This window comes from Cynoglossus semilaevis, chromosome 16, assembly GCF_000523025.1.
Source record: "Cynoglossus semilaevis isolate Cse_v1.0 chromosome 16, Cse_v1.0, whole genome shotgun sequence".
Taxonomy (NCBI): Eukaryota; Metazoa; Chordata; class Actinopteri; order Pleuronectiformes; family Cynoglossidae; genus Cynoglossus; species Cynoglossus semilaevis.
In genome coordinates this window covers 2,999,167-3,023,951 of record NC_024322.1, presented here as the reverse complement: position 1 = coordinate 3,023,951, position 24,785 = coordinate 2,999,167, and the positions used below count along the sequence as shown (strand labels likewise).

The 24,785-nt window shown below is 38.7% G+C and overlaps 3 protein-coding genes across 7 annotated transcripts; 2 read left to right on the top strand and 1 right to left on the bottom strand.

Annotated features, from left to right (window-relative positions):
• Positions 1-351: 351 nt before the first annotated feature.
• LOC103391684 (DCN1-like protein 1) lies at positions 352-6,507 on the top strand. 4 transcript variants are annotated; one of them, XM_025064103.1, is made up of 8 exons: positions 428-447; positions 602-763; positions 2,703-2,919; positions 3,714-3,882; positions 4,408-4,538; positions 4,625-4,707; positions 4,819-4,915; positions 5,102-6,507. In XM_025064103.1, exons 3-8 carry the CDS (start codon positions 2,745-2,747, stop codon positions 5,179-5,181), a joined length of 735 nt encoding a protein of 244 aa, XP_024919871.1. In that variant the 5' UTR covers positions 428-447; positions 602-763; positions 2,703-2,744; the 3' UTR covers positions 5,182-6,507. The 4 variants fall into 4 exon arrangements, with proteins under 4 accessions (XP_008326270.1, XP_024919871.1, XP_024919870.1 ...); XM_008328048.3 differs by lacking the exon at positions 602-763 and having other exon boundaries at positions 352-447; XM_025064102.1 differs by lacking the exons at positions 428-447; positions 602-763 and adding an exon at positions 944-1,081.
• Positions 6,508-7,832: 1,325 nt separating this feature from the next.
• On the top strand, positions 7,833-14,340 carry LOC103391685 (growth hormone-regulated TBC protein 1-A-like). The gene is made up of 8 exons (XM_008328050.3): positions 7,833-9,447; positions 10,879-11,021; positions 11,115-11,273; positions 11,474-11,598; positions 11,847-11,943; positions 12,090-12,262; positions 12,349-12,534; positions 13,109-14,340. The coding sequence occupies exons 1-8, from the start codon at positions 9,392-9,394 to the stop codon at positions 13,208-13,210; spliced, it is 1,041 nt and encodes a 346-aa protein (XP_008326272.2). The 5' UTR covers positions 7,833-9,391; the 3' UTR covers positions 13,211-14,340.
• Positions 14,341-14,406: 66 nt separating this feature from the next.
• On the bottom strand, positions 14,407-19,744 carry LOC103391683 (lysosome-associated membrane glycoprotein 1-like). 2 transcript variants are annotated; one of them, XM_017039744.2, is made up of 6 exons: positions 19,368-19,744; positions 17,469-17,662; positions 17,251-17,382; positions 17,059-17,125; positions 16,740-16,907; positions 14,407-16,661 (listed from the first exon to the last, which is right to left on the bottom strand). In XM_017039744.2, exons 1-6 carry the CDS (start codon positions 19,426-19,428, stop codon positions 16,522-16,524), a joined length of 762 nt encoding a protein of 253 aa, XP_016895233.1. In that variant the 5' UTR covers positions 19,429-19,744; the 3' UTR covers positions 14,407-16,521. The 2 variants fall into 2 exon arrangements, with proteins under 2 accessions (XP_016895233.1, XP_008326268.1); XM_008328046.3 differs by having other exon boundaries at positions 17,469-17,665; positions 19,368-19,742.
• Between the last annotated feature and the right edge of the window lie 5,041 nt (positions 19,745-24,785).

Sequence of the window (24,785 nt, the reverse complement as noted above, 5' to 3'; positions counted from 1 at the left end):
ATCACTGGGAAAAGACTTTATCCAAAGAATCAGTGGAAAATATTATTCTTTGAGATTTTAGAAGGGACCAGTCTTTGACAACTTAATTTAGATGTGGACTTATAATATTTGGTCCAGCAACAGTCCAAAGAAGCTTAAGTTGAAGTAGAAGAAGCTTAAGTATCTTATTCTAAAAATTGATTATTTTCCCCAAAAAAGTTAAATGCTCGAAAAAATAAATTTCTTTGAAAAACTCTGTTAAATTATAGCAAATCAAATTGTGAAACGCACAATATGTACATTTTTAAAATGGGCTATGATGCAGGAGCAGCGCCACATTAAGTCCTAATGCTGAGATATGAGCTTGACTCCCTTACCCCTGCTTTAATATGTTTGATTTGTTCCGCGCATGCGCACAATGAACGACAGTCGGGCTACAAAACTGGTGAAACAACGGGTGTAAAAATGGTAGGTAACAAAAATAAACAAATACACACATAGAGATTAACAACACCCGGACTGGGCTTTATCGTAAGATACATTTAGATTCTAATGTGAGCGTTGTCGCTGCTTATTAAGCCCCCTGTGCTTCAGTTATGCTGTTTTCTGCTGCTGTTCACAGGGAAGGTCAGTTGATATTTTGAGAGCAGCTAGCTTTAGCCACACACGAACCTTTTTTGGCCAGTGTGTGAGTTCAGACTGTGAGCCGTTAAGTCCCTGGACACAGTGGGTTCGTTTGGGTGGATTTCAAGCTTTAACATAGACGGGGTGACACACTAACCCGGTAAGGTTTTTTTATTTAAACCTTTGTCAGTAGCACACACACCGGCTAACTTAGCTAGCGTTAGCAGCAGAAGTTATTAGCCGGTGCTGTGTTTGAACACCGATGCTAAACCTCTGACCTTCTATCTGTTTTAATATTAGACCGAACGACCAGCAAAGGAGACAGACGCCCAATTATGATCCTTCTCTGTCATATTTGAAACAGTCGCGGTTGGAGAAGTCATTAGCAGTTGTTGGAAAGTCTCGGGTTTCAGGAAATGCTGCTCAGTCCTTTGGCCAGAACAAGTGTCTCTGACACTGCAGCTGCTGACAGGAGATGGTCAGGTCCTTCACTTTAACACAGAGCCAAAGGCTTACCTGTATTTAATCTGAAACAGAAGTCAAGTTAATTACATTAAAGTTATGTAATTTATCAGAAAGTGCACATCACCATCTGACTTCCATCATTTTAGATTTTACTTTCTTAATTTTAGAAATTGTCGTGGTTTGTTGTCATACTACATCAGAGACATTGACCAAGGTCCATAATCTATTGTACTGGATGCAGGCATCTTTTTTAAAAAAAAAAATAATAATAATAATTTTGTAATTTCTCCTATCTGCACAAGATACAGATTTAAAGCTGATCAGAACAATATTTTGAAATGATGAGTCTTTAAGATTCACACCACATCCAAATTGTTGTTTCTCCAAAAACCTTGTAGCAACTCCATAAAGTTAATAAGGTCTGGACTTTATGATCAATCCAAAGGTTCCAGGCCAGTTAGGTGCTTCCTTGAAATGTTCGTTAAATGCAATGTTAAAATGATCTTTGCCTTCCACTCTGTTTTTGTAGTTTTCCTCTTCTGTGTTTTTATACTTCTTTATTATAAGTCACACTATGTTCTGCATGTTTATTTCTTGCTTAAAGTACAACATAGAGACGCCATTAAAGCTATGCTGAAACATCGCATTGTTTGGAGGGTAAGGTCTCCGACACTGCACTTTGTAAAGGTACCTTAAAGTAACATGGTAAAAAAAAGATTACCACTAAATTTTAACTTATTTTAAAATAATTTAGGGCAAGTATAAATTTATAGCCCAAATATAATCATAAAGTATCACAAGGGAGCTCTGTTGAACCTGGCTGTAGTTTATTGCAGCACTTTAATAGCTGCATTATTATATTATGACCCTGAGTATACTCTACAGATCACTTTACAAAGTAAAGTTGTTTTAACAACTTAAATGGAGTTGTGGAAAAAAACTATGTACAAACTATGTACAAAACTATGTACACATAAATTATATACACATGAAAACTGGAAGAAATACATGATGAAAAACAGGATATTTTTTTCCTAAATGTTTGTTGTGTACAATATTTAGATAAAAGGCATTTTGAAACTTTTGTATTGTGATAAAAACTATGCTGAATTATTCCCCAGTTGTATTTGCTGCTGTAAACAAATATTCTGTTGAAACTAAATCATTTGATCTGTAAAAAATAAAAAAGTATTTTGTAGTATTGCAAGAGTGTTAGTGTTACAGTCCAGACTTGTTGCACATCCAGGTCCTGGTGAGGGCATCTCCTTTCCCTGCTCATGTTACATCTCTGAATGTAGATATGTGAGGGGCCCTGCGGGGTACAGCATGTGCTTTACGAATCCACAACATCCCCCTCCGTCACTCCGTCCACTTGCTTTTAGAGGGGACATAATTATCACCACAGCATTTAGTTCCACCCCTGTGCTGCGTGTTTGTCATAGTCACAGTGTAACTATTTGAATATGTCTCAGAGTGTGTTTTTAGTCTCCCTCACTGTTGCCTGAATGCTTGTGGATGTGTTTGTGTCGTTGTTTGTTTTTGTCTGTGTGTCTCTGGCTGTTTGTGCGTTGGTCTTGTTGCTCCCTGCTCTGATTGCACCTGTGTCTGACGGTCCCTGTTCTGTCACTGTGCAGCATAAACTCAAGTCTTCGCAGAGAGACAAGGTACGTCAGTTCATGTCCTTCACACAGGCTGGGGAGAAGACAGCCGTGTACTGCCTCACACAGAATGACTGGAAACTAGAAGTGGCCACAGACAACTACTTTCAGAACCCAGACCTTTACTGTAAGGAGTCCATGAAAACCTCAGTAGACCGGAAAAAGCTGGAGCAGCTTTACAACAGGTACAAAGGTAAGTAGGAACCTGTGATTTACCGTGTGCTGTTCATACAAGCTTAACAGTACATTACCAAAAGTCAGTTGGTACTTTAAAGTTTTTCACCAAGAAACATTCAAGTTCAGATACAAAGTAAATGCTGCGCAAATTCAACAGTGGCAGCACCTTGAAGTCAGAATGTCCAGACTGAAGTCTTATTGTGGAATTAGACAAACTGGGATAAACAACACTGTCTGTCAACACGAAACCTCCCTTTATTTCCCGAGAAATGCAGCTTTTAGTTGCAGAAGGCCTGTGTTTAGCATGTTATTTCTTCATTGTCAATTGTAAATAAAAACGATTTAAAGATCAACAATAGAGATGTTTTAGCTAAATGTTAGCACAACAAGGTAAGTGATGGTCAAAACTGGTTCACTAAAAATGTAATAAATAATAGAAGTGATAACTTAAATTTAGCAATGATACAATCCAGACAAAGCTGATTAGAAGCAGCAGTCACAGTCAGTTACAGTCACTACAACAGTGGGACAAGTATGAAATATTTCATATTTCTAACTAGTCTCTGTTAGAGTTCACTGAATAAGCAAACACCAAACTTCTTTGACATGGACTAAAGACGCTTACATCAGAAGGTGCAGCCCATCCAATCATCACATGACATTACACATGACAGTGATGTAAAGAAATGTGAAACAGTGAGCTTTTAAAACAAACTCATTCAGCCCAGCAGCTGGAAAATGTTTGAAAATTCCATAAGATCTGTTTTCAATCGTCTGTTCTCATGCGAACACTCTTTATGTTTATGATAGATCCTCAGGATGAGAATAAGATCGGCATCGACGGGATCCAGCAGTTTTGTGACGACCTCTCACTGGACCCGGCCAGTATTTCTGTGCTGGTGGTCGCGTGGAAGTTTCGCGCTGCCACTCAGTGCGAGTTCAGCAAAAAGGAGTTCCTGGATGGAATGACGGAGCTGGGGTGAGTGTTGACATCTGCAACACGTGATGAGCTTGTCGGGGGTACGTAAACACGGCATCTTCCCTGAAATGTCTGAGCTTAGTCGCTCTCTTCATGTTGCTCCTGTGAGGAAAGGCCGTCTATATATAGACGTGCCGACCACAGCCTGGGTGTTCTGTGTCTTCATGGAACCACTCAGCAAATGTGCTGCCTGTTTTGACTTTTGAGTTTTGTGCGTTAGAGTTGAATTGATCTGAACAAGACTCCTGTGACTGGGATTTTTAATGTATCTGTTTAACACAGATAATGTCCACGTAGGCAGCTGTCATGTTTTGGGTAGAGCTGATTATCATAGAAAAAGATAGAAAGAGGGAAACTATAATTAGTTTGTCCAAAATACCTTCAATTCAAGTTCAATTAACGAAAATAAATACGTCTAATATTTAGGAATATCAAAACAAGCTGAGGAAAGCAGAATAAGGATATTTCGTCAAAAATCTCAATTTTTTTTTAACAAATTCTCACCTATTAACCTGTTTGTTTCAGGTGTGACAGTCCAGAGAAACTAAAGGCCCTTTTGCCAAGATTAGAACAGGAGCTAAAAGACAGCGGGAAGTTTAAAGATTTCTACCAGTTCACATTTAACTTTGCCAAAAATCCTGGACAGAAGGGTTTAGGTAAGAAGAGCGACAAAAAAAAACATTTTGGTCAAGTATATGTTCATAGTTTAAACAAGTGTTCTTTTTTTCATCCATGTGTCCAGATTTGGAAATGGCCGTAGCCTACTGGAACCTGGTTCTATCAGGACGCTTTAAGTTCCTCGACCTTTGGAATAGATTTCTTTTGGTGAGTTGCAGTGAAGCCACAGATGAACTGCAATTTGTTCAAATACAAATATATTTGTTGATTTTTGTTCATAATTATACCAGCATTTTAATCCGCGTTGGTCTGTTACAGGAACATCATAAACGATCCATCCCAAAAGACACGTGGAACTTATTGTTGGACTTTGGGAACATGATTGCAGATGACATGTCAAATTATGACGAGGAAGGTGAATTGAAACAAGATTCCACATGGACAAATCTCTGTCTAGAAATGAATGTTTAAATAACATAAGGCGTAAGAAGTCGAATGAAAGGAGAAGTCTGTAAAACTAAAGTCTGTAATAAAGTTGTTATTAAATTAATGTCTATTACATTAATGCTTTGTTTCTTCTCTCTCTTTCTTTCTCTTCCAGGAGCGTGGCCTGTTCTTATAGATGACTTTGTGGAATTTGCGCGACCAATTGTAACAGGATCAAAACGTAAAACTCTCTAAACCCAACTCTGGGTGACTCTGGACGCACAGAACCTTGTTTCTTTTACAGTGACTTGATAGTTTTTTTTAAGACTTGTATAAAAAAAAAAACAAGTGAAAATGGTAGACTACAGAGAGAAAATAAACAGAAGCACTTGAAACCGTCAGGAAACCACCTTTTTCAGGGAGCTGAGTTCCAACTGACAATAACCACAACCCACGACGTTGTTTTTCCCTCTTTATTTAATCCTCGTGCGACTGAGGCATCACGTGGTCATCGCCAGCTTCACCTCTGTCTTTCCTGCTGGATTCTCCGAGTCCTAGACCCCCCTCTGCTCAGCCCGTGGAGGAGAAGCATCTGTCGGGCATCTGCTCCAAGCGACGGAAGTGGACAGCCCTAAGAGTACGTCTAATCGCTGAATGGACCGGAGAGTGTGTCCTTGGATTCTGTCCAGTCTGCTTTATTTGGTTGATTTGAAGCTCCGAGTGACTGCGCTAAAGTCCCAACGTCTCACTCGCAAACACGAAATGGGGACATCGTGCTCACGACACCAGCACCAACGGAATTAATGCAGTTTTTACTGTACATACTGTATCTATTGGGACAGTTTACAAAGAGAGCTATATGAAGAATAATATAAATATGTTGAATTTATAAATGCAAAAAAAAAGATGATTTCTTTTATGTACAGGAGACGCTAACATCTCTTCTGAGATGCCTCAATGTTGTAGACGATGATGGTAGTGATGATGATGCTGTCGTTGGTTTTACCGTTGATGGATCTGTCCAATCATGAACTTCTCATGGAAAGCATGTTGAACACATTGTTTGCTCCACTTTGGGCTGGTTTCATGATTGAAACGACCGACAGTTCCCTCTGTACGTTGACGTTCTTTTGTCGGAATAATTGGGTTGGTAGTGGGTCTTAAATCTTTAAGTCAATCCCGTCCACAGTATTCATCCTTACGTTTTTATCGTCAGTCATTAAATTCTTTACAACCGTCGAGAAGCGTGTTTCCGTATTTAATCGCTGAATCTGTCTCGAGTTAGGTCAGCAGCATTTGAAAGAAATTCAATGCTGTGAGATGTGGAAGGGCTTCAGGATTGCATGGCACACGTGTACGTACGTATGTTACAGCAGCGCACAGTCCCCTGGTGAGACGACAGGACACTGGAGGGGGCTAGGGGTCAGCCTTAACAATCAAATACATGTCTGTTCAATGTTCACGTTTCTGTTCAATGTTACTGGAGGTAGTGAAAACAGAATATAATGATGACACATCATGTAAGTAGTAAGTATATTGTTCATTTACGGAAAGATGAATAAAGCATGACTTTTTCCATAATGGCATGAGGCCTTGGTTTTTTTCTAATTGACTGAATTCACAATGATGCCTGTGTGGCCAGTTGACAGCAAACTACAACATTTTACTTGGAAACTCGTGGGAGTCTACAGCCAAAATGTTTGACAGGTGTGTCAAAGTCCTGGTCCCTGTTATTTTTTGGTCCTCCAATGAGATGATACAGCAGAGGCAGCTGCTCCGCCCCCCAGGTCAATTGAGTTTAAGACCCCTTAAGTATCTGCCTATGTTTAGAGAGGGGTATAGATCAAACATTTATTTTTTCTAATTTGTTTATGTATATTTATGTAACTATTTGCATAAGGCCAATCATTAATTTTCCCTGGGGAATTGGTTAAATTACTTAAGTTGTCAAGCCTGATCAATACCAGATGTTTACGTTTAAATCATTTGTCTAATGTTATATGGTCAGGTATAAAATGTATGTATTATTTTAGTTTGTTTACATTATGCCTAAATGACAGTGACATACACAAATTAGTAAAAAACGGATATCCCATAATGCTGGAAGCACAAGCCCAACGTTACTCACTGATGGCAGAAAGCACAAGGAGCTAATGCTAAATGTTCAGTGACTGGAGACTTTGTGAACAGACGACATAGTGTTTTCTTTCTACAGGTCACTGCACACTGACACTGGAAATGTCCGACAAAAAAAAAACAAAAAAAACAAAAAACAATCAACGTCACGTGATATTTACGTAATTGTTACGTTGCACTGAAAAGGAGAACCCGTGTCGTACTCTTACATATCTAATTGCAAATGATACGCTAGCAATTCAATGTTAGCGTAACGTTACGTTAGAAAAAACATTGACGTAATTTAATCCAGTTACCTTTACTTTGTTGAACAAAGTCGGGTGGTTGTCCCGCAGGTGGATGTATTGGACGTATTTCCTCCTTTGTCTGGCATGCTTTTAATGCCCGGTTATTTCTCCCAAAGCCAAAATAATCCCACACGATTTAATGCGCTTTTTCGGGGGAAGAATAACTTATTTTCTGCCGTTTTCACACCTGTGCACGCCTCTCTCATTAAACTTGAAAGCAGCCAAAACACAGCGACACACGCGGGTGTTGCTTTGTTTCCGTTCCTGAGTTGCGCTCAACTGTAGTTCCGGCGCAATATTTTCTGCAATATTCAGGAAACATTTCGATCGATTTACCGTATCGCGTAATATCGCAATAAAATTGTGATATCAAGTAATCGTGAAATCTTAATGGCGTCCAAACTACATGCTTGGGGAAACATGGTTAACTAAGTCAAGACTATATAAAATAAAGGAAGGTCACAGGTTTATGTAGTTTGGGAGGTCTTGGCCTAAAATTAGAGGAACTACTTTACTTTAACGTATAACATTAATGTTGAAGTACTATTTTCATAGTAACTGCTTATGTAACGGAGAATAATTTAAATTTGAATTATATTTTTAAACCGTATTTGAGAAAAATGTTTTGAATCTAGGCTATAAAAATAGAAATGACTCATGAATTGTGGTTTCAAAACCGAGCAAAGACGTTTATTAATGCAGACTCGTCATGAGCCACCAGGGGTCCCCACGTCCTACATTTGACAAGCACTGTCCTACAGGCAAGTTCCGTCTGCAGCATTTAAATAATATAATTTGTTTAAAAATAGAGCAGTCAGACAGCTTCTCTGAGATGAAGCTTTTTTTAACTTTTGGTTAATTTAGAGCTTCACCTGATCACCTGATTTTCCTATGAAGACAAAGATAGATATTGTTGTGAATTAGGCGTTTTTGTCATAGCAAAATAAGTACAATGTCACAGAAAGCTGAATATTTCAGTCCGACACTGCAGGGCAGCCACATTTGAATGTCAAATGAAATGGAGGACAATTGCACAAACCACAGAAAGGTGGAGAAACTCAGAGAATGAAAGACAAAACTGTGGTAGATGAGATGGTGGTGCAACAAAACACAAGTAAAGTCAAGAAGAAGTGAATACCATTTAGGAGAAGTACTTAACAATACTGTGAGGGAAATTCACTCATTACAAAAACAGCTTCAGACAGAAACCAAAAAAAAAAGAGAAAGAAGTCAAGATGAGTAAAACACACGGCCACACTGTGGTTGTGTGGGTAGCGATCTTGCCTCACAGCAAAAAGTGACTGGTTTTCTGATTTAATCATCTGTCGTCAACTCTAATCAAGTGTGTATTTACTATGAACTACATATCTGGCTCTGCAAAGGCCTAAGAACTACTGTAAGTGGCCCCAGCGCCCCCTACAGGCCTGGTAAGGATTAGGTGGTAGAAGATATAAAATAAATAAATATTTAAAACTTTAAATGTAACTTAAAATGTAATTACTTCACTTTCCAACAGATGTTTGTGAATTTATCTACCACAACAGAGTGGGATAAAGAGGAGTCTTACCTAGCCTTCCATTTTGTCAACTCGCTCTTCCTTTTATCACTACTACAATTACTACTATTTTTCTTCCTTTTTTGGGTTTTAGTGGTGCATTACTGCCATCTACCAGGTGTACCACAGAAACGTCGCTACCAGATAAAGTAAATTCATCGCTACAAGTAAAAATGACTTATGATTTCTGCACACTCTAATTTTTGCAAAAGGCAAAGTTACCTTGAAATTTACTGCAATACCCAAATACTAACAAGCAGGTGTAGATCAAACACGCAGTCCTTCATGTAAACGAAGCTGGTGCCTGTGGATATCACCTGGGCGTTCCCTGTCCTGGCTCCTCCCCTCACTAAGCTCTGTCAGAGACACTGGAAAATACAGGACACTGTGTTATTTACCTTGACAGCAGCCACTTGTTTTCCAGGTGATGAAAATGGAGTAGCCTCCACTGTGTCGGCTGTTGGTTGTCTGCAGCTCATTGGGCGAGATGGAAAAGGAAAAGAGAGGAAACACAGCTCAGACCCTGACAGGGGGCCATGAAAAGTAAGTCTCCTCTAATTTACCTACAGAGTGACACCTTTCTCTTCTTCTATGTTTAAATTCCACTTGTGTTTTTTGTTTGACCGATAGGCCTACCAATATGCCTACCAACAGCAGTTCCAGTCTCAGCAGAAATCTATTTTCATGATGTTACATGTGTAAAAAAACCTTTGCATTTTACGCCATTTTACGCCATTCAAAGGTAACTGTAACCTAAGCTGTGGTGTACTTTGGGTATTTGATCTCCCTGTTGCAGAAACTTTATCCAGCTGAAGCTGTTGTTAGTGTCTGCTGTCAGTGTGGAGGAAAAGAGGAGAAGAAAGGGAGGGGAGTAAAGTGACCCTCACCGTTGGTTCTTTGTACAATCATTTGTTTTTTGTTATAGGCCATAATTTACAGGTGTGCAGACCTGTTTGTAACACAACCACTGACAATGATGGGAATCGACTCTACTTCAGCTCTGTGTTGTACTATACTCTATGATAGACTATATGTCACTAGATAAGTTCCAGTTGGTCAATAATTTAATACATATCTGACACATTTCACTTTATTTTTTTAGCGATGGCACTTTGAGGATCTGCTTCGGTTTGGAACGTCAGGGACATAAATATTCATATTTAATGAAATATAATTTGACAAAACATCACAATCATGAAGTGTTTGTGCATTTTTTTCACTTTCAAAATTCATCAAGTGGGCCGGATTGAACCCCCTAGTGGGCCGGTTTTGGCCCGTGGGCCATATGTTTGACACCCCTGGCATTTACACTAAGATGGGCAACATAAGCCTCCAAAGAAAGATGCGATCATCAAGGAAACTTTGATTAGGTTGTCAACGTTACAAATCAATATCAATATATTCTTCACTGCCTGGTCCTCCTCAGACTGGTGCACCATGGACAGATCACTAGTCCATCACTGGACCACATACAGCACGGAGACAAACATCCAGTCACACTCATAACAACTGACCTAATTGCTTTTGGACAATTGGAGGAACTCAGATTACACACAAACTCATGCCATATATTCTATACCACGTGTCAAACTAAGGCCCGGGGGCCAAATCTGGCCCGCAGTGTATATTATATTTTGACCGTGAGAGCAAAACAAATGTGTACTAGAGCTGGCTCACCAGTATATAGACCCTGTATACTGACAGGATTTGCAGTATTAGTGGTGTATGCGCTGTGTTACAGCACATACCTTTAGTTTTAGTTTTAGTTTTTTCTGTGTTACAGCACATACCTTTAGTTTTTTATTTACATTAAAAAGGAACTGGAAATGCTACAGATAAAGAGGCATAATAGGAACCAAATACCTCTGATTCAATATCTATGTGGACAGGATGACTGGACTGGACTGGATCACTGTGTCCGTTTTTATATATAGTCCACGTTTAGTGCTAACCACGTTGACTTCATCCCTGCAGAATCGACTCCTACGGTTTCAGGAGACGCGACTTTGAGTCGTACACCGAGATGATGACTGGTTACGGTGCTATCCTGAACAGGAGGTCCATGAGGTGGTCTAAGCTTCTTCAGGAGAAGCCCCTCATAGAGAGGAACCTGACAGGTACCACATGTACTGTAGTAGTAGTACTACTGTATCTACACTGTCTCCCCCCTCGGTCATTTTACTAAAAATAAAAACCTGTCATTTTGGAAGTGAAGAGGTTTGTGCGTAAAGGCGTCCCTGATGAGCACCGGGCCAGGATCTGGATGGTGGCCAGCGGCGCCCAAGACCTCCTGGAGAAGAACCCGGGTTATTACCAGTCCCTGCTGGCTGTGGAGCACGACGCCAAGCTGAGGGACACTATTGACGCAGGTGATACCAGATGGTTCCGCTACACCTCCTGTCATATGTTATCCATCATAATCCAATAACTAAAGCCGTGTGGTATAAGTGTGTAATATGTTACTGGTTCTGTTACAGGGAAAATAAAAGCATGGCAAGCTTTCTCGAAAAAAACAAAACATAACAATATTGGTGCTGTAATTGATTACGTCTGTATTTTTCTCTGACAGATATGAACAGAACGTTTCCTGATAACATCCTCTTCCAGAGCAAAAGGGAGCCGAGCCTGCAGAGGGAGCTGCGCAACGTACTGCTGGCCTACGGCCACCACAACAAAGCAGTGGGGTACTGTCAGGTGAGGAGGACACAGTCGTAGAGTCAAGATGAGACACTAATCTCCTCTACTTTAGGACATATCGTCTGTTGACATACAGATTACTATAATAACTTGGCACAACTTGTGTTAGTCTTAATTAAACAAAGGGATACTGTAGGTCACAACACTTATTCTATTCCAAAGGGACTAATGTTTTCTTTTTTGGAATTTTGTAAAAGTATTGACTCTGTGTCTTTACCTGTATCCCCCTTTTTTTTAAATTCCAGGGCATGAACTTTATTGTAGGCTACTTAATCATCATCACCAAAGATGAAGAAAAGTCCTTCTGGCTCATTGATGCGTTGTTGGGCAGAATACTTCCAGGTTAAGTTTGTGTTTTCTTCAAAACCACTGACACATATAAACTATCTTTCATATATACTACTAAGTTAACCACTGTGGAACCAACTGGCTAATTGAACGCCTGTCACACACCCCCTCCCCCGCACCTAAAACGTCTTCATTCATAGACTACTACAGTCCTGACATGTTGGGACTGAAGACCGACCAGGAGGTTCTTGGTGAGCTGGTGAAGGTCAAAGCCCCTGCAGTAGGACAACTCATGGACCAGTATCCCGGCATATGGACTCTGGTGGTGTCGCGCTGGTTCATCTGCCTCTACATTGATGTCCTCCCAATTGAGGTGAGTTAACGTGAGCTTTAACGTTGTGCTGCTGCTGTTGTTGTTCAAAGTTAGAACACGTCATTTTTGTTGTGTTATGTTCACAGACAGTTCTACGGATCTGGGATTGTCTTTTCTACGAAGGCTCCAAGGTTCTTTTCCGTGTCGCACTGACCCTCATCATCCACCACCAGCCAGAGATTCTGAGAGCTCGGTCTTTACCTGACGTGTGTGACTGCTACAAAAACATCACCTGTGGAGCGTTCACTCTCGACTGCCACACATTCATGCAGGTGAGATGACTGGTTTTTATTTTATGACTGGATGTGCCTGTGCTTTTGTACGTACCTACTGCGTGTGCTGGAGAGTTGAATAGAACGTAGTTCATGTAAACAAGAGATGTTTTTCAGAGAGTGGGGAAACAAAAGGGGTGAGGCCAATTTGGCCCAGGGCACTAATCCACCACACATAATTGATGTTTTTGTTCCATACCATAAAAGGTAGTGCTAATGACCTTACACTCTTTTACTGAAGCTGAAGACCTGGATAAACCTGGATACGTTTCTAAAAATGGTGTTCTTTTACTACTACCACTATTACTACTGTAAGACTAAAGCAGCCTTTAGGTAGCTTTACAGACAGTCATTCCCTCTGGACCTTTGCTAATCTTGGCCATCATTGTCATATTTAGATGTACCAGGATCGTCTCAGATGTGTTTATACATAAACTACTTCTAACCGTTTGCCTCGAGGATTAGAGGTTTTCTGTAAACAAAGCTTGTACATACACGAGTAAATGCTTACAACCCTTATTTTAACTTTAACCCTTAGAATCTGTTGACAGACTCTCAAATCTTCTCTTTACAGAAAATATTTACAGAACCTGGAAGTCTCTCGATGGCAACTGTTGATAAACTGAGAGAGAAATGCAGAAAACAAATCGTGGCAGAAGAATCCGGACGACCTTAATATTTTTGGACTCCCTGTGCTCCTATGAAAAGGATTTTTCTATATTTGGAAAATATCCTGGAGATTTCCAACTAACCGAGAACTTTTTTTGACCTCATCTTTGACCAGTACTTCAGGATGCAGTAGCAGTAATGGATCCTTCAAAGCTACAACAGTGGTAATACAGTAATAGGATTTCTCCTGTTTGCTTTGTTACTGTGTAGATAGGTGTGTTTCACACCTGCTCCAGCTGTTATGTGTTGTTGATGAAACATCATCAACATGTGAGAAATGTCACTCACATTCAAGGCAGATATTTTTACATTTTGAATTAAAACAAAGAGATGAGAAACATCTTAAAAGATAAAATAACTGGGATTGGGCCCTGAGGAACTCTATTATAACTGTCAACTCTATTTATTCATCAGGGGTATAACTAGTACCCCTCCTGCTACAACCCAACTTGAGATAGGGACAGACCAAGCTTATGCCATGACAAATCACTTTTGGCTTGTCCTTAAGGGTCCGCATAATAGGAATAAATATATATTCAAAATTAAATATTGTCTCGACCAAAGAGTTTAAAAAGTAGGCATAGAACGTGTAAATATAGGTGATGTACTAATGCTAAATATTTTACTTCTCAACTGTTAAAAATAAATTTGAACAACTGTTTGTGTTGTAAATTCATGGCCTAGTGGTGGATCCCAAAATGTGGGAAATGTACCATTGTTTGTCTTAAAACTGATTTTTCCAACAGCTCCAGTGATCAGTGACACACACCAAGTTGGACGGTTTTAAAAGCGCATTTAAATACATGCAAAAAGTTGTATTTAAAGATCCACCGTACAAGTTAACAGTACAAGCTGAATGGAGCGAAACAACGGAACAAAATAACTAAAATACAATGCAATGACACCATTCACTACAAAAATCACCTGTGACAAAGTTAATTGTGACAACCAAAGAACTTTACGAAAGACTCGGAACGTAGAGGTAAAGTTTCACGTTTGTTTACTTTTATTGACCTTCTCCTTTAGAAAACAGTTCAAATGAATCTATTAAAACAAATTTTTAAATCACTACACATATTTAGATGAAGGGAAAAGAAACATTACCTTCTCCTTTTACATCACACAATTCATATTAATGACAGTACAGGAAATGTCCCAAACATGGCAGCAGGCGGCTTCGACGAGTGTCAGTTTCTCAGTGAGTGAGTGGAAGTAGTCTGCCCTGACTCTGATCCTGTCCATGTCACAGTTAAGAAGGCACTGGTGACCACTGACCAAAGCATTATGGCCATTTTCATAACCATCACACGGAGCTTTCTTACATTATTATCTCCTCAGGACTTTTGTGCAACTTATTTCCCTTCAAAAAACAAAAACAAAATCCCACATGGGCCCAAAGTCAAATAAAAAAATAAAAAAGAAGAAAAGAAAAGAACAAAGTAGTGGATAAACAAAACAACATTGACCTTCTCCTGAGCTTTTTTTTCCTACATTACACCAACAGTACTAGTTGAGATTGTTTATGCAAATTCTGACGTGTCGCGTTTGTAACAGTAGAACGCAAAATGGAGGCTGTAGTGTCTATGACGAAATAGGGTTTACTTATGTGCACTTTCCATGTCTGTACAGTGAATATGAAGCAGCGCCCAGAAGACCTTTAGTTACATTTAGCATCAATCCTGCCATACCAACCCACAAGTCAGTCAATAATCAGGCTGAACAAAGGAGTGTGAGCCAAGTCAGTACACATTACTAGAGGACGATTGTGGTTATACGGAACTGGATATAACAAAGGAACAGATCATTGAATGTATGGTTTGTTCCATTACTGACCTAAAACCAGTAGGATACCAGTGTCTGGACTGGTTTTTTTTATTACAACACAAATATTTACACAACTAAAATAAAATTTTATGTCTAAGGAATTTGTTGAATTCAAATTAGAAAAAGCTGACACTTAACCATGGAGACAATGGTTAAGTATCAGCTTCTCAAGTTGGAGAAACCTGCTACTTGCCCCCATGACCATGTGAACTCACAGACACCTGACGGTGCTGTTCTGGTGTCCAACAGACCTGCCTACAACAAATCACAAGTTTGAATTGGTGCAAATTGGTGTCTCCATGCAGTCGAGGTTTTTACAATTTGAAAATGAAAATGCACTGCAATGATCAGAAATATTAATGTAACGACTTAAGTTACTATGTATTGAAACAAACACTGTGAGGCCTGGGTAGGCTTTTCTCTCAGACGTAATGCAGATAGCAACAAATGGAAGCTTAGGTTCTGGTATAATAAAATGTGATTCTTTGATGGGTATTTAAAAGACAAAGCATAAAGGTACAAAGTGCGTATAACTGAGAATAACAGTTGCACCGACAAGAGATTACCTAATTGAAGGCAAAGTCAATATTTTAAATAACACATGGTGACCACATATAGTTGCCATTAATGCTTGACTGTATTCTTTTTTTTTTTTTTTAAACACATGATCCATGGTTACAGGCCTGGTCCAATGCCTTCCCTTTTTATGAAGTTTTATTTGTTAGTGGCAGCTTCATCCCAAGATATTATCTCATTTTAGCTAGATTTACTGAGTTGGTTTTGATTAATGCACATAATCATAAGATGATCTACCCTAACTGTACCTTTAAATGATTATAGTTAACAACATTGCAGACATGCCCAAATATCCCAAAGTAAACAATTATTATGTAACAAACCTTAAAGTGAAATAGAGAGTCCCCAACACCCATGAACTTTGTGGTTGCATGTCCACATATAAAATATTGAGTACCAATTGGCAATGAAAGACATTTTATTACAGCCCACAAATCTACCTCTAGGCTGCTCCAACAATAAACCCCCTATGAATTTGTTTCGTATGAGTTTTGATAAAAACATCAGATTGTTCTGTCTGAAGTGGAACGACTGAACATATTCCCTTTACAATAAGAACATAATTAAATGACACAGCTGAAATAAGCTGAATAACGTCACAGATCAAGAGAAGCTGTGGTAGTGATTCCCTCATATCCCACAATCCCTTTGACATATCCACCCCATTAAGCTTTGGACCCTCTGAGCGACCCCTCTGTTTTAGGTGGCATCAGTAGAGAGTTTGTTTTAAACAATTTCCCTTTGGATGAGTTCAGAAAGCGCAGCTAGAATCTGATAGAATGATAAAGAGTTGCATTACTGAACACAGAGATGAAAGTGGCGAGAAGGGGGGGGGGGGGGGGTAAAGTCTCATTAAACAGTGGTTAATATCATGGATAGGGCCCCAGATGACGGGGGCAAGTGAGTGATGAAGCCACCTTAGATGGTTTGGTAGCCAGCGTGGCTCCTCTTTCTGCCGATGAGATAGGCCAAGAGCACAATCAGGACCAGACCTGCTAAAGCTGCTCCAACGATGATGGGGATCAACATGTCGTCCTCGTCCAGTTGGCATTCCTCAGCTGGGAGACCAAAGAAGACAAAGTTCAACCATTTGACTCAGAAACAAGAAAACAACCCCATGGACTGAACCTCCTTACCTGCTCCAAACTGGTTTCCAGTCAAACCAAACGGCTGTACCTGAACCTGGAAGATGTTCATGGAAAAATCCTTGGAGACAAACAGTGTCTGCTTGTCTCGGCACATGTAAGAGTATCCCAGGGAGCCCCTCAAGTAGTCCAGAGAGGTGTTACGAACGGAGACAGGGTCTAAAAGAGTAGACAGAACAAGAGGTCAAAAGACAAGACGTGGAGTTGGGTTATTTTTGGTTTACTTTGCTTCATAAAACTAGACATCAATGAAGTATATTTACTGTAAAACCAAAGTTAAAAAAAGGTTGATATCTGAATGACCTCTAACCTTTCATGTCAGGCCAGGCAGCAGACAGAGCCACCTCACTCAAATAGTACTTGTTGGACGTGGTGTTCTGGAGAAGAAAGTCAACGCCAAAAACGTTAGAACAGCTTAAGTAGGGCTCTGATGCCCTCTAGTGGTAGTTTAAAGAAGTACAGGTTAAAACAGAAAATACTGCTACATTATTAAGTGACTGACCAAGGTGAAATTAAAGGTAAGGTTGGTTTTCTGTACGTCTGTTGTCATCAGCCGCAAGGAGGCGCTGTCTGTGTCACATGAACCAGAGCTGTTTGTAGCACTTGGCTGTATGTTAACAACTTCCTGTACAGTCTGAAGAGAAAAAAAAGTTGGCTTTAATTTCAACTGAAAACCCTGGTTTTATTGTTGAGCTGCAGAGCCTGTGTTTGGCTGAGCACCTGGTTCTGGGACACAGAGCTGAAGGAGACGTTGAGCTGGACGCCAATGGCTGCCAGCAAACAGGCCGTGTCGTTTTTGCCGTTGACCACGTAGTTTCCTTTTTCAGGATTGCTGGGGTCTTTGTGTGGGGCAGCAGTTGTTGTTGGGGCAGCTGTGGGTGGGGCAACAGTTGCAAAGCCCTGATGAACAATGGCTGCTGTGAAGAGTAAGCACATTTTAGTGACGTACCTGATATAAAATATACGACATGAACATATAAAGGTTTTTCCTTTTCATATTGGTTTATCACATTTAAAAAGCCTTTTTCTTCAACTCTTGTTCTTCTTATTTTTCCAAGAATGTGTTCACAAGTTGCAGCTGAAACTATAAGGTAAGTTTCTGTCAGACCAAGTAGATCTGACAAAATGTAGTTTTGTCAGATCTACTTTTGGGGTTTAAAAGGCAGTTAAGTGATACGGCTGGTTTTTGATTTGGCAAATAAGTCCATTCTTTTACACATATGACCTTTTATTTTAATGGTTTTCTTGGTTGGTCCTAATTGTATGCAAAATAAAACAAACAGCTTTATAGAACTTTACTGCATCTGTTCTGTTCAACCACTGATAGCACGTCTTTGTTTTGACAATGGAATATCATGAAAACTGACACCGCTGCAGTCTCTTATTTCAACACTTAAGTCCTGACAAGACTTCTTCCATCTTGTTAGTGGAACAAAGGTTGGCGGTGAAAGTCCACGGTCTCTGTAGTGTGATTGGAATTTCTAATTTTTTCCCTGAATTCAGCACTTCTGTTGTAACTCTGGTCTTTTGGTGCACATTCACCCTGACTCAAATTGAAACAGATATCTTTTTTTTATTTTCAGTTCTGACAACTAAGATTAGATACATTAAGTTTGCTGGTTAAAAACAGAACATTTAAGACAGTAAAAGCTAAAACTTGACTTAACTTAATGATGCAATATGATACATTTAATGTATTTGCAATGATTTGATGATACACGTCAGGATCAGGATCTGAAATGATCACTTCGAGCGTTTGAACCGGTGACTGATGAAGAAATGCTTTATCATATCTTCTATTTCAAAGAACCTTACGGTAATTTAACTTAAACATGAATTCAGTCCAAATCTGACTTGTGTGAAACCAAATGCTGTGATTTGTCAAATAAAGCCTACATATGCTCCTGATACGAGTCATTCTATCCAATAACCTAGTTCCACATTTGAGTCTCCTCTTGCAAAACCTGCTCTTTGGTAAGATTAGATAAAACCAAGTATTTCACAAGATCGTTCATTTCCAAAACCTGGAATGAACGTTTCTGACCCATTTAAAAGAAATAGGTATATCTCTATAAGATATATAGGTATATCTATATAATAAAATAATACAGCTTTCACTTAGACGCGAAGAGACAATGAATGAAACGCCTTTGTTCTCTATGTACTCTATGTAAAGTATAGTAATTAAACAGATACTGTTTATCGTAAACACGTTTTGGCGATGATCCCATGACCAAGTTGCTCCGAAGAGAAATCACAAAGGTGACAAAAAGGCCTACTCCAACTTTAAGGACGTATGAAACGTATTTCTGTTCTTTCCAAAAAATAATAAATAAACCCTTTCATTTGATTTAACTTTTTTGGTAGTTTTGGAATCGTGTTTGTTTGAAAATGTGTTTCATCTCCGTTCCAAACAAAGACGTTTTGTCAGGCTGCCCATAAAAACAAGGCCAACAAGACTGAGCTAACCTGGTTAAACCGGGTTTCAAACTGGTGCAGTGTTAAACCACTGACTCACGTTCAGTTGAACTCTCCGCATCGTTTGCATAGGTCCCTCGGGCCTGACCAACAGTGGCCTTCGCTTTGTTTAAAATATTAAAAAACACCATCGAGACTCACCTAAAAGCAAATGTAGCGTCACCGCGAGGCTCCACCGTGATTGCACGCCGTTCTTCTTCATGTTTCTGCGGCTGTATCACCGCTCAATCACTGCGATTAGCTATAGCTTTAGCCACAGATGCTAGTGCTAACGGGTTAAGCTAGTGTTAGCGCCGCCACAACAACAACAACAACAACAGGAGCCAAGGACACAAAAGCCTGTGGTTTTCTCGAAAAAAGAAAATAAATGGCAACTTTTGCAATTCAAATTTCAGGGCGCCGCTAACGCTTTTCCTTCTTACAAATGCGGGCTCCGGTATTACTGTAGTTCGGAGTCCAGAGTTTAAACAGCCCCTACGCCAGAGAAACAGAGACTGACACTACCGTCATGTGACACACGTTTTAAGAAACGGCCAGAAGATCACGTGTTCAGCTGCTACACAAACAGCTCGTTTACAGACCGGTTGTCGACTGATGTGGATTATACAAATGCAGTAAAAGAAAAAAATGTAGTTAATAATAGTTGTTTTACATAATGAAATTTCAAAATTGATGACAAAATGCATCAAATAAAAAATAAGGCGTTTTTTAATAGAGTGCACCTAGTGGTTGGAAGGAGATATTGTTTCTTATATTGCCACTGGTATTTTCTCAGATTAAGCTGGGGTGTTGGATTAAAACTAAAGGTTACCTACACGTAGGGTCAGTGCTTGCCTAATTAAAGGTCCTGTGGGTCATGCCTCAAAAGTGCGTGAACATTTTGCAGGCCAGTGTCAAAATAAAGTCACCTGTTGGTGCAATCTATCCTGACCCCGGTTATCTGTTAGTTCAATAGATTCACAGACCAGTGTGATTAGGCAACTGGGGTCACATTTAACTCTTTGTAAAGATGTGAAGGTTACACGTTCATAAGTCATTATCAGCAGGATAATGAGTGACAAACATGAGTTGACCTTTTGAACGAGTAGTTGTCCAAACGTTGTACCACCTCATCTGTGGTTTATGTTTTTTAAAGCTCTGCTGAGTAACGTATGATAGTGTGAAAACACAGACTATGGTAACCCATAGCTGAGGTGAAACCCTAACAAAGTGAACCAAGTCGGCCAAATTGTTTCATCTTCTGTTTCAACTGGTGAATTACCCTCCTCCATAAGATCAGGGGTTCAATTCCAGCAGCTAACGAACAGTCCCTTGGCACTAAACTAACTTATTGCCATTACATGAAGCATACCAAAACCAGTGCCAAGTTATAAGTGGATCTCCTGCTGTGTTGAACCCTGAACGAGAGCAGCAAAAAGTGATTCTTCAATAAAATAACATAAAAAAAATAAGCAGGATTATGTTATTGCCCACTATGAGATTACAGAGCGAACTCTTTCTGGGCAAAAAACAAAACTGCGAAAAAGCTTCACAGTTGATGAGACGTCTTTTTCCGTGGATGGAAAGTTTCTGCTGCCTCTAACGAGAACGAGTCCACTGCTGTCAGTTCTGTTACTTCCTGTGATCAGAGCAAAGGGAGACAAACCGACTGAGGCTACGGGGAGCAACCAAGGCACGCCATCAAAAACTGTGTCTTTGTGTAAAGAGAAACAAAGGACACAGGTGTTTTTACTGTCTCTTCTCCTGCTGCCTGGTTCCTGTACAGGTGAGAAAGTAGCTTTTAGATTTTCTAACTTCTGTTAACCAAAGTTATTTGTTTTACAGCTAAAGGTGTAAGACTGGATTACCCAGTTATATGGACAAATGATTGTTACTGAAGTCTTGACGCAAAGATATTTGAACCTTATATTTGTAAGAATGTTTTTTAATCATGAAAACAGCTGCATTTCACAAAGCAACAGTTGTCTGCGACTCCGATACTAGGTTATACCAACGTCTTCTTGTGTCTTCTTGGTTCAAACCACTAACCACCACTAATGTGCTTTAAAATCTATAAGATAGCCTCTAAAGTGAGCAGCAGAGATCACATCTTAGCACCAGAGCAAAACTGCACAGACATTTAGAAAAAACAATATATATATATTATTTCTATTTTGTACTATAGAATATGTAGCATTTTTGTTTATTATGTGATAAATACACAATAGAAACTAGACATATTTTTAGAGTAGCCTTATAATCTCTGAAATACTTTTTTTTTTCTCGTATAATGATTTCAAAACTCAAAATCCTGCCGTCCAGACTATCTACAGTCAAATAAAACCATTTCTGGTGGTCACACATCACACTCAACACTGATAAAAAAATGGATTAAAAATACATTCATTCATATTGGTAGTGGATTTGTAATATTTATACAATATTAAGTGGATCACCTCTATGCACCTTCTGGTCTCTTGCCTCATTAAAGAAAATGTCCAAATCATGTCAATCACACTGGAAACAAAACGTTAAATTAGCAGCAAACACTGATGGCTGATTATATAAGAAATGTGCTGAGAGAGCTGTAATTCAAGAGAGAGCGCTTTACACGAGAAGACAAGGGAACAACATCCAATAAGTGTCGACAGTGGGCACAAGTTCGCAAGTATAATTTTTATTAGAACAAAAGTTGTCTGTTGTATTTTCACCATTGCAAAGTCAGTAAAATATTTCAATTTTTTTTTTTGCATTTAAAGATATCAGTGTGAAAGACATTTTGGGTGTTGGGAAAAGTACTGAACCATTTTGTTCCATTTATTGATTTTCATTTTATCTATATTTACACAGGCATTCTTTTGAAGGCGAGGTGATTTATTCACAACAGAGTCATCAGTAGTTTTATTCTAAAACAATGTGTGGAGAGGATAGAAAAAATAAACCAAATTATTGTGTTAACTCTGCTTGAAAAATGATAGAAATTTATATATTTTAAAACATAAAAACAAAAAAACATAATGAAGTAAATAGAAGCAGTTTCAGCTGCTGGACAGACAGAACGGGACTCCTCTAATTTACAAGTCAATATTTATTTGGATTCTATAGAAACATATGTCAATGAAGGGCGGCTTTTGAAAAAAAAAACCCTATTACCATTTATTAAGTGCAATATTCAGTGTACACCGAGTATTTACAGATACTCATTATGATTTAAATAAAGCAAATTAACAAAAGACCTAATGATCTAGTGAGAGCTATTATATATACCAACTTTTCGATTGACATTTCTTTCGTTCATAGCAAAAATTATGGATCCTATTACAGTACTACAATGTTGCAGTATTTTCCACACATTGTATTTATTATATTTTATATAAACACATAAACCAATCGTTTTGTATCTATTTGAGAAGGTGATTTACGGACATTCACTGGACTCCTGGACATGATGTTTACCGTTCCTCTTCTGTAATCTCTATTTGCGCCACTTCTTTGGCTACGGCTTTTTTTTTTTTCAGATTACTGTATCAGTAAGTGGCAAATTTCAAATATCATTCTTTTTTTATATATATAAAAACAGAGGCAGTTCTTTAGAAATCCGTAATTTAAGAAATGAAAACTGTGGAAAGAATAGCTTTGTTATTTTTTATTTTTTTTAATTTATAGACCTATATATTACATTTGTATATATATATAGCCTTGTTTATATGTCTCATATATATATATACTGTCTATATATATATATATAGAGAGAGAGAGAGAGAGGGAGAGGGAGAGATCACATAAACCTTCCTCTGATGTCTGTTGACATACATATAAACAGTAACACAGCAGCTTGTTTTATGCCCATATTTACTCCAAAATGTCACTGGTTGAACTGGGATTACTACGCAGGTGTATATGTGACTCTCACAGCACCGTCTTTTTTTCCTCAACCACAGTGTGACAATAATGGGCCTTCACAGCCCACCGCACTGACAGGAAGAGACCTAGGTTTCCTGTTTCACAGGTCCAACTCTGTCGGGTACATACATGCTTTCACTCACGCTCACTCAGTGATCAGTGAAAACACACCTGTATATGGAAAATTGCAACATACTGTATGTAGATTAGAACACTACAGAGAACAGTTGTACTAAGGGTGTTGCGTAATTATGCTGTGGTCTGGCATTTGTGAAGCAGGGAATATTTATAGACTAATATGCATTTAATTTTTTTTCTTCAATTTTAATTCTAATAATAATTTTTCCAAAGTGTATAAAGCATCGGGACATTTAGTCTGAATGTTTGCTTTTTCATTTCATTGCTTTTTTAAAAAAGTTTATATTCACAGTCATATGTGATATATTTTTATATTCACTCATGTTTAATTCTTTATTTTTAAAGATGTAGCTCCCTCTTCATCTCATACAGGGAGAGTTCTAGTTCCAGTTATAAGCTTTACCTCCAACAATACTCGAAAAATACAATTTTAATTAAGAATTTAAAAAAAAAACTTTACAAAGAAAAATCACACGTGTTATTTGTTTGTTTGTTTTTTAGTATTCATTATCGTCTTTAGTACTGGTAAACGTTTCCACCCAAAAATGCTCAAAATGTTCGAGTAGTAGAGGGAGAATACAGGCAGGGGGCACTGTTTCTTCAAATGACCACCTTTGTGGCTAAAGGAAAACAACAGAACTGAAACAAGTGAAAAAACATTACAATTACCAAAAGGGTTCCGACCTACCTTTGAAAATAAAACCAAATGTATGTAGACAAGAAGCTTTTGCTGTGGCGCTGATCTGCAGTTTATTCTGTTTTTCTTGTGCAGCCATCAACATGAACACAAATGTGTCCATTTGTTATGTCCTGGATACTTTCCTGATTATTTACTGTATCATTGTAACCTCACTGTTCTTCAAACAAAAGGTGAGTAAAAAAAATAAATAAAAAAAAAGTACAGAACTTGATGAAGACCAAGTGTCAGGTGTATGACCTGTGGACTGTGTTTGTGTCTCTGTAGTTGAGCTCTCAACCTTCACTGAAGCGAGGACCTGTAAGTGTCAGTATTCATACGGAGTAATAATAAAGAATGTATTTGGGAATGTAAACCAGAGTTATTTGAGACGTTTGTTTTTGTTCAAACAGGAGGATGAATCTCACTCACAACGGGTACGAATATTCTACTTGATATTATTAAGATAAATGAGTAATCTTCAAATGATTTCTTCAGTTATTGAGTGATACTGTGCTGAACAGGAGCCAGTGGGTACGGAAAATGCAGATCTTTATCAGGAGCTTGAACCAACAAATAGGAAGGTAATGCATTTGAACTCATGTTACGATGGATTTGATTCAGTTGCTCGTGTTGGTTTGTGCAACAAAGGAACCTCATTCGATGCATTCTTTTTAGACATTTTAGAGATACTGTAGATGAGCTTCCCTTGCCACTAATTTAATTTACAGATGCCAAAACTCAGTTATCATGTTGTTGTGTTTCATCTCCAGAGAAAACTTAAGAAGAAAAATACCTTTGAGGTAAGACGCAACATTCTGTAAAAACAAACAAATATATATATATATATATATATATATATA

What these genes read in the sequence shown, in the direction of transcription:
- LOC103391684 (XM_008328047.3), top strand. Translation starts at nt 2,574, where the DNA reads ATGCTTGTGGATGTGTTTGTGTCGTTGTTTGTTTTTGTCTGTGTGTCT. An exon ending in GATGGAATGACGGAGCTGGG is followed by an intron (nt 3,883 to 4,407) that starts GTGAGTGTTGAC and finishes TGTTTGTTTCAG; the next exon opens with GTGTGACAGTCCAGAGAAAC. An exon ending in TCCTGGACAGAAGGGTTTAG is followed by an intron (nt 4,539 to 4,624) that starts GTAAGAAGAGCG and finishes CCATGTGTCCAG; the next exon opens with ATTTGGAAATGGCCGTAGCC.
- LOC103391685 (XM_008328050.3), top strand. Translation starts at nt 9,392, where the DNA reads ATGGAAAAGGAAAAGAGAGGAAACACAGCTCAGACCCTGACAGGGGGC. An exon ending in CATAGAGAGGAACCTGACAG is followed by an intron (nt 11,022 to 11,114) that starts GTACCACATGTA and finishes TCATTTTGGAAG; the next exon opens with TGAAGAGGTTTGTGCGTAAA. An exon ending in ACTGCCACACATTCATGCAG is followed by an intron (nt 12,535 to 13,108) that starts GTGAGATGACTG and finishes TTCTCTTTACAG; the next exon opens with AAAATATTTACAGAACCTGG.
- LOC103391683 (XM_008328046.3), bottom strand. Translation starts at nt 19,428, where the DNA reads ATGAAGAAGAACGGCGTGCAATCACGGTGGAGCCTCGCGGTGACGCTA. An exon ending in GACGCTACATTTGCTTTTAG is followed by an intron (nt 17,666 to 19,367) that starts GTGAGTCTCGAT and finishes TACTCTTCACAG; the next exon opens with CAGCCATTGTTCATCAGGGC. An exon ending in TGCCTGGCCTGACATGAAAG is followed by an intron (nt 16,908 to 17,058) that starts GTTAGAGGTCAT and finishes CTACTCTTTTAG; the next exon opens with ACCCTGTCTCCGTTCGTAAC.